The sequence below is a fragment of the Syngnathoides biaculeatus genome, chromosome 18 (genome assembly GCF_019802595.1).
Source record: "Syngnathoides biaculeatus isolate LvHL_M chromosome 18, ASM1980259v1, whole genome shotgun sequence".
Classification (NCBI taxonomy): Eukaryota; Metazoa; Chordata; class Actinopteri; order Syngnathiformes; family Syngnathidae; genus Syngnathoides; species Syngnathoides biaculeatus.
Window position 1 is genome coordinate 10,310,208 of NC_084657.1, and position 15,632 is coordinate 10,325,839.

The 15,632-nt window shown below is 40.7% G+C and overlaps 2 protein-coding genes across 2 annotated transcripts in view; both read right to left on the reverse strand.

Annotated features, from left to right (window-relative positions):
• The window catches only part of LOC133491829 (unconventional myosin-XVIIIa-like), a 56,643-nt gene extending 42,555 nt beyond the window's left edge, over positions 1–14,088 (reverse strand). The window contains exons 1-3 of the mRNA XM_061803472.1: positions 13,987–14,088; positions 13,574–13,650; positions 11,535–12,528 (exon numbers count right to left, since the gene is read on the reverse strand). Of these exons, the coding sequence (XP_061659456.1) occupies positions 11,535–12,461 (927 nt within the window). The 5' untranslated portion in view covers positions 12,462–12,528; positions 13,574–13,650; positions 13,987–14,088. The remainder of the gene's footprint in view (positions 1–11,534; positions 12,529–13,573; positions 13,651–13,986) is intronic.
• On the reverse strand, positions 2,647–5,167 carry LOC133491828 (uncharacterized). The gene is made up of 2 exons (XM_061803471.1): positions 4,834–5,167; positions 2,647–3,488 (listed from the first exon to the last, which is right to left on the reverse strand). Exon 2 carries the CDS (start codon positions 3,390–3,392, stop codon positions 2,694–2,696), a length of 699 nt encoding a protein of 232 aa, XP_061659455.1. The 5' UTR covers positions 3,393–3,488; positions 4,834–5,167; the 3' UTR covers positions 2,647–2,693.
• Positions 14,089–15,632: the final 1,544 nt, after the last annotated feature.

The following is a 15,632-nucleotide window of genomic DNA, read 5'->3' on the forward strand; positions in this document are numbered from 1 at the left end:
TAAGATCTACAAAAGGAAAATATTAGCAAGCATCAAAACTCGTTGAAGGTGCACATGGAGAAGGGGTTTTCTTGTATATTGGATTCTTCTCCAGGTGATGAATAAATACATTTTTTTTCCCCCGACACAAAAGTGTCCAACCTTTGCTGCCAAATGTGATGTCTGAAGAATGGCGACGGCGTCCTCAGAAAGCTTGGGCTGGACAAGAGAAAGAATAGATGCAAAGCAACAAATCAGAAACATATTTTCTCAACAAAAAAATAAAATGTTAAAACACTGCATCGGTTGTCATTCATCAATCATATGTAAGATAAGAATTAAAAGTGTAGATCTCACCCGGTTGATATGATTAGTTGCACACCTCATAAAAATGTCTCCAAAAGGAGGAATACTGGAACAAGGAAGATGTTTGCTAAATTTACTCACAAACTGAAGTCTGGACCTGAGTAAAAAGGTTTCCCCACCACTGATCTAATCTGTTTCTGTGCATGCAAGCTCTACAAACACAAGAAGCCTTCAAAGATGTCCAAGTTATTCACTCTGATGCAAACAGTAAATCGCAGCATCAGTATGCAGGAATTGGTGGGGGGTGGGGAGTATCTTTTGTGGGGGGGAAATGTCAGGCAACCAGGATTATCCAAAGACAATCATGGAGGAAAAAAAAGATAGCATGCATGTGCAGACAAAGTAGTGTATAAAAACAAAAGACCCAAAGCTTTGATCTCCGGTCAAAATCGGAAGGAGGGGTGGGGGGGGGGGGGGGGCAGACAGCATCACCCTTGCAGTGACACAGGTCGTACCTGAGAGGATTCCTGGCCTCTCGCACGCTAGCGATATAAGAATCAAAGAGGACAGCAGGATGTCCACATCCAATGACCCAGAGGGAAGCAGAGAGCAGAAATAACCAGACAATGTCATCGTCACATAAAATAACAGCGGGCAAAGTTTAGCACCTCCGCACCTTTTCAACTATAACAAAGCAACACAACAGAAGCGCTCAGAGGAAGACAAGAAATGCTTGACTGAATAAGATCAATTCCTTCCGAGGCGTTCATCTTGCTGCAATTTGAAATTTGGAAGAAAATCATAAGTATGGACAATCAAGCATTATGTACATTTGAGCATCACAGTGCCTCCTCAAGCTCTCCAAAAAAGGGTTGCGTCGAGCAAACAAGCGGAGCATGCGTCGCTATCATTTCCATGCTTTAACAATGTAACATTTATCTGTAATACATTCAAAAATCCTACATTATTTGTATTTGTTTTGGGTTTTTTCCCCAAGTCAGACATACCTTTTCTCTTCAACCAGTGAAACGTTTTCACTTTCATATTTTCAGGGATCCCGGTAATTAAAAATTTCTCTGTCGGTGGTGGATTTTTGGACAACGTAGTGGGCAAATTTGAGTAAATGTATTGTATTCCTCAGAGTACTGCGACGGACTGCAAGACTTAAGGAAAGTGTGGCAGGCGCAACGCAAGCATCGTGAGGACGCGAGCGCTTACATCATTGCTCGTGATGGTGAAGATCCTTTTCACACGCATGTAATCTTCCTCAGTGGGAAAGATCTCCGGGACCTGCGAGTGCAGTACCGGCAAGTCCGTGCGTTGGAAATGCATTAAATGAAATGTGCTTTGGAATGCAGAAAATGGAAAGATGACCGCACACATGCACACAAACACACCTGCTCACTTGATGAAGAGCGAGTCTGGATGGACGCGACGTGGGATGGTTTGCCATTGGGGGCCACGGTCGGACATGGGGTCTCCTTTACGTGACAACATGCACACAGAGAGGCATCATGGATTCATGGGTGGGCAGTGACCTGTTAAAGGATGTCATTTGACATCACGGTGTAAGTATATTGCATGCAGAACCGGGTATGAGTGACACAACTACTGAACAGTCAAAGGTTCAAAGTTGGAATCTCAGCTCGGACCGTTTCTGTGCAGTGCATACATGCTCACATTGTGCCTATGAGGATTTGCTCAGGGTACTCCAGTTCAGTCCCACATTCATGCGCGTTACATTAATTCAAAAGTCTACATTCCCAAGATGACAATGAACATTTCAGCATCCACACAATTTTTTTGCTTTTTTGCAAAGGAAGGATCTCACCCCAACTGACTCGGCATCCCGGAATCAGACAATCACGGCAGATGCACGACAACGTCGACAAAATGTCGGTTGGCCGACTTCAATAACTGCTAATCACAAATCTTTTGAGAATATCTCCAGATGGCCTGCTAACATGCATTACAAAATGATGTAAAAACATTATCCTTCCAAGGCCATGCCTCACTGAGGGTTCCCCTGGCACAAATGTAATGCAAACTAGCAAAGAGTGACACTAATGAGTCACAGCTCAGTGCCTAATTACTTACATTCATTGACTGGAGTGGGCAACGAGAACGCCATTATACCCACTGATGAGGTCTGGACTGATCCTAAACAGCTTTGTGCACTCAATGAACATTAATTCAAGAAGCCTTCATTATATATATATAAATATATATTTCTTTGTCAGATACAATTATAGTGTTTAGAGGAAATGTTATTACAAAGCTGAGAAAAGTGGAATGCAGCCATGAACTTGGAGCTGGCTCATACAGGATCCATTATCAGGTGACATGTCCTTTGTGGGTAAATATTGTGAGGTGTATTATCATGGTTATTATCACCCAGCATGCTCCGCTCAGGGGTTAAGTGACAAACGTGCAGTTCTTTCACTCTGTACCACAAATTTCTTGACTGCTAGTGGGCGAGGTTTTGGGATGAACCCGGCAGGAGGGGCCAGAGGATCTGCCTTTGGGGCGGGGATGAAACCTGCAGGTCTTGCCAGAAAATTGTGTTTTAGGGGGATTGGGCTGGACCTTTTGACGGGTATAAAACCGGGCGGAGCCGTCAAGAGATTCTGCTTGGAGGCGGAGATGAAGCCAGCAGGTGGGGCCAAAAGCTCAGGTTTGGGAGATGGTATAAAGCTGTAAGGTGGCGTGAGGGGGTTTGAATTTGGTGCTGCAGTATTTGGTGATCCACCCTTCAGTGCAGCAGTGGATGTGGAATCCTCAGTTATTTCTACATTCTCCTCCTCTCCTTTAAGATCCTCCTGCTTGAGCTCCGTCATGTCTTCTTTGCGGTCTTGGTTGCGCGTACGAGTCCGGTGTTCCTTGGTTCGTCCTCTGCCCATGAGGCTGGTCAGGCCCATGGAGATGTCATCTTTGTCGTCCCCTGAAGACTTTGGAGCTTTAAGTCCAGCAGTAACTTTGGGAACTTCGGACGTCTGGTTCTGCTCCTGTGTTGCTGTGGGAACGACCCGTCTTACAACTTTTCTCACAACCTTCACCGTTTTACCGGAAGACTTCTGCGCCCCTCCTGCAGCATCTGGGCCATCCATTGCAGCGTTATTATTAGTGTCGTCTGCTGATGATGCACTTCCTGTGTCTAGCCCAGGTTTAGGAACTGCGTGTAGCTGACTAGCATCTACATCAGGCTGGATCCAAATAGATCAAAATGACAAGTTTGTGGATTAATTACTGGAATGACATCTGAACAAAGTATACTGTGAAGATACAGTATCAAGAAGAACAAAATTCGTCAACAGTACAAAAATAGTTTCCAAGTACCATAGCACTTATTTCCACCTTATATTGCCGTGGTAAAGAGTCCCAAAAGAGTGGAGCTAGTCACAATGCAATAATTTTTTTTTGTCAAACAAACACCACGATAAGATTTGCCAAAAATGACATTCTGCCACTAAGAAATCAGGCTGGACCAGCCACTTTCACCAGAGTACAACACAGCAAGATTATTGTGAATCAGATGATGGGTTCTGGCGAGATGGAGCTTTTTGGAGAATGTTTGTTGCTTTTTTTTTTATGTTTGTGTGTGATATTACTCATACAAATTCTGGTCACAAAAAAAAAAAAAAAATTCAGATTGGATTAATAAAGTAAAATTTCCTATTAGCATTTCTCAACATATCTCATCTTTCATTTTTGTCCAATTCTTGGGGGGAACGCATTCTCTGAGTGGCTGAAATTTCGAGCCCTCCACAGGTCAAAATTACTGTGAGGCTTCTCATACTGTCATTTCCCCTAAAAATCTCAATGTTTTTTAACATTAATTGTGAGAAGAGCAGTGTGGCCAGAAGAAAAGGTCATGTACTTCAGCAATCAATTGTTTTGGTGGGGAATTTATATGTTATGGAGAATTTTAGAAACTTGTCACGTTGCTTGTCAAATTAAGTTCAAGCTACAAACAGCCACGTGCAAAAAACTGATAAGATGAGGTATTCAATATTTGCACCCAGAGGTGGGGAAACTGTGCCAAATATATATTTTTTTATTCCTCCCTGGGTCCCCCCCCCAAAAAAAAGTGACCATTGGTAAACCTAACTTAACTGTACTGCTTGACAAAAAGGCGTCGCTAAAGGCCTCAAAAGAAATGCATACACAATAAATCCATTACATGCAGCACTTTTCAGTTAATTGCATTTTCCTGGCAAAGTGATGGCTTCGGGCATCATTTAATTAAATGATTCAGAGAACAATAAAGTGCATTTAGCCGCAACACAAACATTTATGGTATTAGCTCATCATCCTTGAGTTGGCTCGGACAGAGAAGGTTAACCGTTTTGTTTTTTTTTACAATAACTACCCGAGTTTATAAAATGTCCTAAAGTATATACTTATGTTATCCTGTATGAAACAATTATTACTATTATTTCAAATTCAACACGCTGTCTAATGTACCAGAACTGCAGAGCAAAAATAATAATAATAACAATTTGTATAATCGGAGTTCATGTGTGGAAAACATATTGAAAAGAAACTTACATCTGGCTTGTTCTCAACTTTAACCTACACAAAAAGAAGCAACACAACAGATCAAACCACCAGATTGTCACCGGAGTTTTTCTCGATCACAAATGAGTCAAAATGCAGACATGAAACAAAAGGAAAAAAGAACAAGACTTCCCTTTTGTTCCCAAAATGAAAAGCGCGACTTGTAAGCCATGGTGATGGGCCAGAAGTCATGAAACAAGCTGGTGGTGAGGAGAACAAATGTATGCAGTAGTAAAGAAGGTGAAACAGGAGGAGGATATGAGCCGCTCCGTGGTGACGGGAGATGTCAGGGAGACTATCAAGCGGAATTCTGCACACAACAGCCCGTTTACCGACACGGCAGTGGGGCCATGCAGCACTGAGGACAGAAGAGATGATGAAAAAAAACATGAGGAGATGGCAGCTTAGTTTCTACCCGCACTCACAAAAACCCGCAACACGCGGCAATCCCTCAAAATTGACGATGAATAAGTGGAAATCATTACGATTTGCCTCATTTGATGCACAAGACAGGCGTAGTGCGCTTGAAAATCATCTTTCATTGAATGCCATCCTGGGAAAGGACATTTTTTTCTCTGATGCCACTCAGTGGAAAAAAGACTTTGTATGTTAAAAAAAAAATAATAATAATAAATGAAAACAAGTCCAGTGTTAACTGGTTAAAAAAAAAAAAAAAAAAAAAAAAAAAAAAAAAGACTTAAAACTACTACCAGCGTGTCTCCAGACTAGGCAATACTGATAATTACACTTTGAAAATGGGGAAAATTCCAGTTTAAAAACTACACCTTCAGACCAAATAGTTTCTAAATAAATAACTGGATTGACTATTATGTAAGAATGCACTTTGTGGCATTTTTTTGCCCTGGAAAAGCCTTTAAAAAAAGTGTCACAACTAGATCTTTCACCCATCTTACATCAGTCTGCAACTATAAATAGTTTCAGCCATTCTGAGATACCAGCAGAGCCCACTGCTAAGCAGACCACACGCGCCCATGTCGCGGCAAACCGTACTGCCCAGCCAGTCCACCGGAGGCCCAAGTCCATTACCTTCTCTCCAGGCCTGGTCAACCTTCCAATCTTTCCGGGGTTCGGCGAGAGTAAGACAGTCTACCGTGAATTCACAGAGTGAGGAGCATGGGCATTCTGGAGGGCGGTGTCAAAGTGGCACCCACCGGTATTCTCAAGAGTGTGTGTGTGTGTGGGGGGGGGGGGGGGGCGTAATGTGAGGAGCTGGGCAGTGACAGAGAACAGCTGCTGAAACACAGAAAGGCTATGAATAGAGTTTGCGTAATCACACCAAACCAAGACACTCCTGTCACCCTCTTCTCTGCTGACAAACCACCAAAGACGAGGCTTGGGGGTGTGGGGGGGGTGTCTCCCTCATTCATTTACTCAAACTCTCTCTACCTGCCACTTGGTATATTTATGCCACTTCTATTTCCAGGCCCAAAATTGTTTATTTGATTAATTCAATGGCCCATTTAACTCGTGCTGTACATTAACATTTGTCAACACAATTTCTAGTTGTGACCACGAGAGGGAGCCATGAACAAGAGTTAAAATTAAAAAAAAAAAAGTCACAAAATAAATGAGTTTTGCATTCACACTGGACAGACAAGAAAGAGCACAGCTTCATCTAGCCAATCAAGACTAATGACCACAATAAAGTGGTTAGTCATTTTTTTTTCATCAAAATTATTGGCTTTAAAAATAAACAAATCTAACTTCACTGTGCAATATTGGAAGGTGCTCGGCAGAGGAACTTATTCCAGTGGTGCAATGGATTGTAGTTAGTTTACACAAATGCAGGCACGGGGTTGACTCAATGTAAAGAATTTCATCCAAACTTGCAATATTCTCCTTCTTGTTTCCAAATCAAAATGAGTAAAGCAATTATATATATTGGGTGCATCATCATCAACAACTGAAATGGACGCGGACTAATGTCTGTAATATTCTAAAACTCTGGCGTGTAATACATGTTTTTGTTTTTTTTTTTTAGTCCCCACTGATTTGTTTTCCCATTTCAATGTGCCAAAACATGATATCCTGCCATAAGCCCAACAATGTTCCCATATTAGCACTCTGCCAACCCGGGGCCGAGTCGCACCACCATGTACAGTCTGCTAATCCTCAGAGTCAGATAGTGGGACACAACACTGTGGAAACTGCTGGTTGACACAAGCTTAGCGTTCAGCAAAGATTAAAGACTTGTAAAGCATACAAACTGATTTTGACCTAATTCAATCTGACTTGACGATGAAAAATTGTTTTTTGTTTGGGAATAAACGGACTGAAATTACAATATTTTCAGAAATAACGTGCACAAATGTCAATTTATATTGCTGTATCAGAGGTTGATAAGCATAAATGGCTAGAATGAAGGTGTATAATACCTGTATGAATAGGGACATAAAATTAAAATCTCAACGATCAGCATGCAAAATAATGCGCCACTTTTGGGACGGGAATAATGAGATGAGAAAATGGGAAAGTTGTGATGAAATTTGTCTTCCCTGACATATGTGTAAATATTTCGCTAAATAACAAAAATATCTTGGTCTTAATTGGCAAAAGAAGGCTAGATCAAGTCAAATCAAATGACGTCAAGCCTTCCAAAAATAAAATACTGTAATCTTAAGAGTGGAAGACGTGGGGGAAAATATGAAGAGTTTGTTTTCAAAACGCGACATACGCATTTTTTCAGATTTACGAAACTCGCGCCAAAATTATCCAGCTCCGAATGGTAGTTATCGGGATACTCTGATTTTTGTTCAAAGTGCAGCATATCGTTCTATATCAGCCAAGGAAGATCGCGTTTTATTTCAAAATGCGACATATCGAGATCTTATTTAGAACAAAATGCGACATAATTTCGTTCAATCAGCGTGCGCTGCTGAAGCAAGCAGCATCCAATCAGAATTCGTCTCGAGGGAAGTTCCGGTATCTTCCACATCATCATCCAAAATGGCTGCGCCCACCTTTGAGAGAGATGCTAATGCCGAGTTTGATTTTATGTCCGAGAACCCGGAGAGAATGAAGCTGAACTAAGTCTTGTATTTTGTTTATCAATGTTTAATAATATCGAATACTTGAATCAGTGATTGTGCTGGTTTACTTGCAGGCTGTCCCATTGTGAGGGTGCTTTTCCTATTTAATTTTAATTCTTTAAGAAATTATTGCAATTTAATACTTCAGTTCTCATCCAAGTACCATTGTATCTCAATGTAATAAACATACTGTTTTGTCTATGATTGTGTCATGCTTGAATAGTAATTTTGTTGTTCAAAATATTTCACCAACGATCATTAATGAATGAATAAATTTTTATAATTCTATGCAATTTTTTTTTTTTGCCATTTTTTATAAGGAAAGTTATCGGCTATGACTTGAGAAAAGTTGACATTAAAAGGAAATCAACACCCTTGGAGTAGACTCAATTTCTGTCTATGAGCATTATGAATACTGTTATTATTACTACAGAGTTATATCCTATTCTGCAGTGTTCTTTCCCCCGAAAGCGACAGCTATAAATAAAATCAAAAGAAAGCAGACTCAATGAGTCAGATTTCAAACAGTGAATTTGTGAGTTTGAAACTGATTTCATTTTGGAGATGTGTGTATGAGATCGACTACCTATTTTTTTTCTGCCGGTATCCCTCGCAACCCATATTAACCTTGGTAGACTGGTTTGAAGCAGTTTACTTTCTTAATGATCTCACATCAACTTATAAACAAAATTAATCAACTGAGTGACACAATGCCTGCAGATGTCGGATTGCAGAATCGCGTACAGATACACAAAATTACAATGATGTAAACTCAGCCTTTCCAAGACCTCATACTGAACAAACAGTTTCAAAATAACTGAAAAACACCTTTTTAAAAGAAATTCCCATTTTTTCATCTCCTTTTTCAACATCTGACATTAGTGAGCTAATTGTGAAAATTGTGACTGGTGACTGTCCCTTATTTCTGATACCTAACTCTCTAAATGTGGTGGTCATGGTCTTAAATATTATTTTAAAATGCTTGAAATGTTGAAAGGCAAATAGTTTTCATGATTGCCTATCAAAAGCAACTGATTTTTTTTAAAAAAAATACAGCTGCTCCTGAAGGTTTAAGTCGAAATTTGGATATGTCTCACTTTGCCAAGAATAGAATGTTTGGATATGTCTCATTTTGGAGAAAAAATGAAATTTGTCATCAAAAAAACTCGGTGAATATTAAAGCCAATATTTTTTTTGTAGTATGGTGTTTAGTTACTTTTTAGCATCTCTTTCCATCCCCCAATAGTTAGAAACATAAATTGAGTTTATTGTTTTCACTTCAATACCAAGCCCTTTTCTCAAAATGAAAAAAACTGATATGTCTCATTTTGAAAACAAATTCTTCACATATTTCTTTTTCAAGAAATCAGTCCACAATCAAAAATGACAGCTTTATACTGTGAGGTGGCTGCGCTAAAATTCACATTAATAGTGGATGAGTCTTTAAAAAAAAAATAAAAAAAGGTCCTTTTTTGATGACCATAAAGCACCGAACTGTACGCTTTGGAAGCGGAACAACAATCTCACAGCACTGCAGTCGCTGTTGTTGCCAGCTGAGCTGTGGACAATGGCTGCCACCTAACGGACACAAAACAATTGTACTCGGATGGGAATTAATGTGAGCCCCCACAATCCACAATTTAAAGCTGCGGTTATGTTAAATACAGGTTCCTTCCTCGGTGTGGGAGATTTATATACTGTACTTTTTCCCCCATGACAAATTGTTTATAGGTGGAATGTTGATTATGGAACTTAAACCAGACAGAAACCAAAGGGACAGTATAAGCATTCATTTTCCAAGACGCTAATCCTTACAAGGGTCGTGGGAGTGTGTGTGTGTATACATATATAACAGTTATAATCATTACTGGTTGCCTGACAAGCACATGTCACATCGAAGGGGCCATCTATTCCCCCAATACATTATACTTGTATACTAAACCCCTCACGAAATTACTTTAAAAGTAATATCCATACATTCTAAAGTACAAGTGTCCAAATGTGCTATACTTGGGTTATATTCTCAAAAAAAAAGCACTCGACCATCACTTCTCATTCAACTCATGATAAATGGCACACCAAAACTATTGTATTATGAAATATCATAACCTCACAAATAGAGCCATATTCATGCGGCATATGCAGTTTCTACTGCATCTGCTCTAGATGCACAGTCAAGATCTTATAATAACCACCTAGAAATAGTGCCGTTGGTTCTAGGTCACCCTCTCCAGTCCATTTTTGCAGTTTCTTTAAATGACCTGGTCTACTGACGATCATCAAGATCCGTTTAATGTAGGACAGCGAAAGGAGCGAGTGCGAGGATCTTAATCATGCGCATCATTCCAAACCATGCAAATAGAAACACCAGCTGGGATTGTGATTGGATGGTACCATTTTCACAATTTCGGTCTATGTGCGTCTTTATGCCAAAACGTCCACGGAAATGCGCGATCTGATTGTTATCATATTTTAACTACTGTATAATGTTTCTAATGTTTCTAATGTTCCAGAGTCAAAAGTACATTTTTTTTTTCTTCTAAAAACATGTCATGGTGAACTACAGCAAAATGATTAAATTCAGGTGTACTGGTGAATGAAGAGGTATGTTTGACACGCCCCTTCTTGTTACCGATGATAATCCACAACAAAAGAAGTGAATACGCTGCGAACCACCGACCATATGGCCCCCGACTCAAATGCCGTTTGGGTCCGTTGTCTACTTCAGCATCCCTTTGTCTGGTGTCAAAGGCGGTGGGGGGCGGGAGGGGTGGGGGGGATTATATACCGTGTGTGTGTGTGTACACCAGAACACATTCTCCTAAAACACACACACATTCCCCAGTGAATACTAGCACAAAAACACATAGCCATATCTTGATATCTTTACCTCTCTAAGATCAAAGTCCTTCAATCTAAGCTTACTTAAAATAAAAGAATTGGCAGAAAAACACACCAAAAACATGCAAAGTCAACAACTGAACAGCCTCAAATGATACATTTGAGGCAGTCACCGCTACACTTCTTTTGTGTTCTGAAAGAACACGTACTGTTGTACAGACAGACACAGATATTATTGATCAAATCAGTAAGGGTAATAGCTACTTGCGAATTTGGTACATTTTTGGCCGGTTCTTATTGGCAACAACAAGACAAGATGGCATGCAAAACTGAAAATATGTGTGGTCCTTCAGAAGGATTCTTCTTTGCCCCGCAAATGGGGTTTGGCGTTTTTCCTTGCCCGCATGTGAAATCACCGGATGTGCTCGATCATTATCAACTGTAGACCTGTGAAGCCCATTGATACTCTAATACAACTAAAGTGGAATTGAATTAAATATCTACTTTATCTCATAATACGCTAGTTAAATTGTGCTATTCCCACTATAGTAATTATCAGTACTGTGATGCAAAATGACTTGTATTCTTCTTTTAAATACTCTGTGGGGTTGTTGTGATTTAGCCCTATGAAATTTTCCTAGCAACAGGTACCAACACAAACTAAAGTTTCCAGTAACCACCAGCAGAAAGAATCAGAAACAATCGCTGCATCTACTCAATAATGATGGAATTTAAGTTCCAAAGTATAAAGCGGCGATTTTGAAGGTGCATAGATGTTGAGAGAAAATGACTAGAACTTACACTGAAGCCATCGTTGTACGGTGCTTTTGAGGTCATCAGCCAGCTGCGGTTCACCTCGCTGAGCTCCAAAATGGGCTGCACCTTCAGCAACACAGACTCCCCAGATTGACGGATCATCTCCACGATCTCATCCCTGCTCTTGGTCTCAACCTTGATCCCGTTGATCTCCACCAGCCTGTCTCCCGGCAACAGGCCCAGGGCCCGGTCCTTGGCTGCAACGCCGGGCTCGGCAAAGTGGACCACTCTCCGACACACGTCTCCATCGGGCTGCCTGTCCAGCATGGTGGTCCTCCTCAAAGAGAAGCCAAAATCACCTGTGTTGCGACGCTTTAACTTCAGTTCTCTGGGAACCGGTTCTGGGGGAGCGACAAGCACCGGCAACTGTAAGTCGACACCTGGGAAGGTTTTCTCGACTACCTCGGGTATGTGAACCCTTAAAATGTTTTGAGGTCTGCTCCCTTGGCGGAGATATTGCGGCCTTGATTTCTGAACCGAAACTCTGGAAGCATCAAATGTGTAGTTTCTCTGGACGGGGGAAGGATACCTGGAGGCAATCCCAGAAGTTAACTTGGCTAATTCACCAAACTTAGCCGCTCTCTCCTTTACAGAGCTTCGTATGTGGTCCTGGTCGACCGGTATTGTGGCATCTTCACTGCTTCCCGCATCCGGCGCTGAGGTGCTCCAGCTATTGAGGTGCTCAGCATTTACGTCTGTCAGGCTGACATCCAGGTCGCTGACCACCTTAATCGGAATCGGACCAGAGATCTCCAACTTGCACCTTGATTCCTTCTTGGAGCTCCCTCGATTGAGGTGGAAGAAGCCTCGGCGAATGCTCATTTCTTCCAGACTCTTCAATTCCGCCGGGGACATACGCTCTTTCTTGTCTTTCTTCTCCTTTTCTTTCTCTTTCTTAATCAGATGAAACATGTTGAACTCTTTCTACAGCCTCCTGACCAGAATTGTTTACATAGAATTGATGTGCTCCATCAAGTACCTGAGAGCACAGGAGATAGCGAAAAAAAAATAGAAAAATTCATTGAGACCACAAAAAAACTTCACTTTTTAGTTCATAATATATTGGCACATAATAAAAAAAGATTTGCAAAATACTAAATAATAGTGTTATGTTAGTAAACAGATTCACAAAGAACCGATGCATCATGCCCTGAAAAATGGAAATCAGCGCCGACTGTTTGTGAATCTGCTTTTATCGTCACGGTCCTAGTCATTTGCATAGATTTAATATTAGATGCACACAAATTTTCCAAGTTAGTCAAAATTAGAGCTGTATGGAAAAGCCAATTCTGGCAATATCTTTACCATTGTGGATGTAGTTTAAAGAGAATTAGAGTTCTATAATCCATTGACTATCTTGAGTAGCTTCATCCAGAAACGTCACCAACATATTAGAACCACTCTGGGGGTCACTCACAGTGTTGTGGTTCTTTCGTCTGACTTGTCGGCCAAGCACTGCGGGTTCAGTTCCCACCCAGTGGTGCTGTGAACTGTTATTTCGTCTACCACAGTGGTTCCATTATTGGATTACAGAATTATATTTCACTATCGAAAAATATCACAGCACACCACCAAACAAAAATGCAACCAAAAAGTATTATACATGACATTGAATGCTGACACAGTGGTTTACTTTTCTCACATTTCCTCACAAATTTACTGTGGTATGAGTGGCATCAGGTGAATATGCGGCAATTTGCACCTAAATGTAGACCATTAATTGCCCTGCTTGTCACAAAAATATTACAATAACTGATCTATTGTTAAATGAATACCTCACTGACAATGCCAATCAAAATTAATGTGCTACAGATCTTTTTTTATTATTATTATTCCATCGGCTTGTGAAAGTGTACCTAATGTCCTTGTCATCAGGCGCCCTACATAGAATTTAAAAGCGCCGATGCACTCGATATAATGTACAACATGTGTCGATATCCTCGTGTCCTGCAAATACGACCCAGGATAAGAGCATTCTCCGTCACCAGCACTCAATGTTTAATTCATGTACAGCATATACTTGCCTTGCTGATGTATGCATCATCTCCTCTCGTCATTGTTTTGGCGTCAAAACCAAATTCACACGGCGTCCTCACGTCTCCTAAAACCAGTGAGGCAGCAGTGAGCCAGCAAAAAAAAAATATTTAAAAAAAATACAAAAAACTGAAAGTGCCATTTTTTTTCCCAAATCTAGTTGAATCAAGTTTTCGCCGTGTTTTATGTTTTAAAGTTTTTAGTCGTAGCGAATTGAGTGCATGCTGCCAAAGTGTGTCTACTGTGGTGCAGCTACGACATGCCCAGTCAGTGCTCGGATATAATTCTAAGCTGCTTTGGCCTCATTAAAAACCTGATGGCCTCAGGGAATGATGTCAATGGTGGCTGTATAAATATAGTACAGTATAACGGTCTACAGTACAAACAATAAACGACATCCTACCTGAATGTGTTCGCAGGTGGCTGTGACTACTTCAACTTTTCTGCATCTGCTTCCTTGAAATTGCCAAAGGTGAGATGCGGTATTCGTGATGCCTTAAGTGGTCACAACCAGGTTAGGATTTCTTAATGATCTTCCATACCTGACTGGAGTGAGAAATTGTTCCTAAAACTAAAACATATGTGTTTTAGTGGGAGCCATCCATGAAAAATAAAATAAAAGAAATTTATAAGTTAAGTGTTTTTGTACTCATTGAGAAGACCAATTTATTGAATATTTGAGGCGGAGGTTTCAAACGTTTGCATGGTGTTTGAAGAGCTCTTTGAAATTCTGAGTGTACCTTAACATAACACAAGGGTGAATTGGGAAGCAGTGACCCCTACTGTACACTTTGAGCATCGCGTAAATTTTGATTAAAAACAAGCAACCTACATTATTTCCACAAATTACTGTGGCCTAGTTTGGCTACAGTTTGACGTTTTAATGAACTGTTATCATTATTAGCTTGCTTGAACACAAATGAGTTAAAGTAAGTCAAATTTAGTACTCCACCTTTTCCCACATTAAAAAAGCACTTTGTTTGGTTAAATCAGTGGTTCCCAAAGTGGGGTCCACGGACCCCAACGAGGTGAAACACATCTTTCCAGGGGGTCCGTGATGTGAAGACGAAAAAAGGAAATTGTCTGGAAGCTAATCATGATGTGAGAATTGCCCTTTCCAGTGTTGAACCACGTTTTGAATTATTGTGCAAAAATAAAAAAGCAAGAGCACGTGAGCTACTAAAATTGAGTATTTCTTTGTACCAGAATGGCATAGCTGTGTCCAGCACTACATTATAGGCGAAAGTTGAAGTTGGGGGCCCGGGAGCTTTTTGAACGACTCACTGGGGGTCCGGGCCCAGGTTGACTTTGGGAACCACTGGGTTAAATACGAAATTGTCCATATGAGTGCAAATGGTCAAGGGTGCACGGAGACAGCCAACAGTTACACTCACAATCACACCTCGGGGGCAATTTAGAGTCGCCAATGAATGCAAGCATGTTTTTGGAAGGTGGGAGGAAACCGGAGTGCCTGGAGAAAACCCACACAGGCCTGGGGAGAACATGTAAACTCTTCACAGGTGGGGCCAGGGTTGAATCCCGGTCCTCAGAACAGCTGCTCCACTGTGCCGCCGATGTGAAACATACATCCAGTAAATAATACTTAATTGGCTGGATACCATCCATGTTGTTTCCTCTTCAAACTTACTTGTTGCATTCCAGCTGCAGTGAAGAGCAAGTAAACCTTGACTGCTCATGATTATGGCCAGAATCACCACCCAGGTTGAGTTTTGCTTTATGGAAATATTGGGTCAAAGAATGCAATCTGCAAAGATATTTGTTGTGTGTTTATTTTGACATATCGCACCACATGAATAAACTGTGTACAATCAATGGATGAAGGATTTGAGTCTAAAACGCAAACATGCGGAACATGTTACTCAGATCTGTTAGAATTGCAGACATGATTTATTGTATTTCAATGTATAATATGCATTCAATGTATAACATGCAATATCACGCTCGCAGAGCAACAAAGAAAATTGTGAGCATGGAGTACACCTAATATTTGATATGAGCGAGTGTACATTGCATGTCGTGCACAACCGT

What these genes read in the sequence shown, in the direction of transcription:
- LOC133491828 (XM_061803471.1), bottom strand. Translation starts at nt 3,392, where the DNA reads ATGGATGGCCCAGATGCTGCAGGAGGGGCGCAGAAGTCTTCCGGTAAA.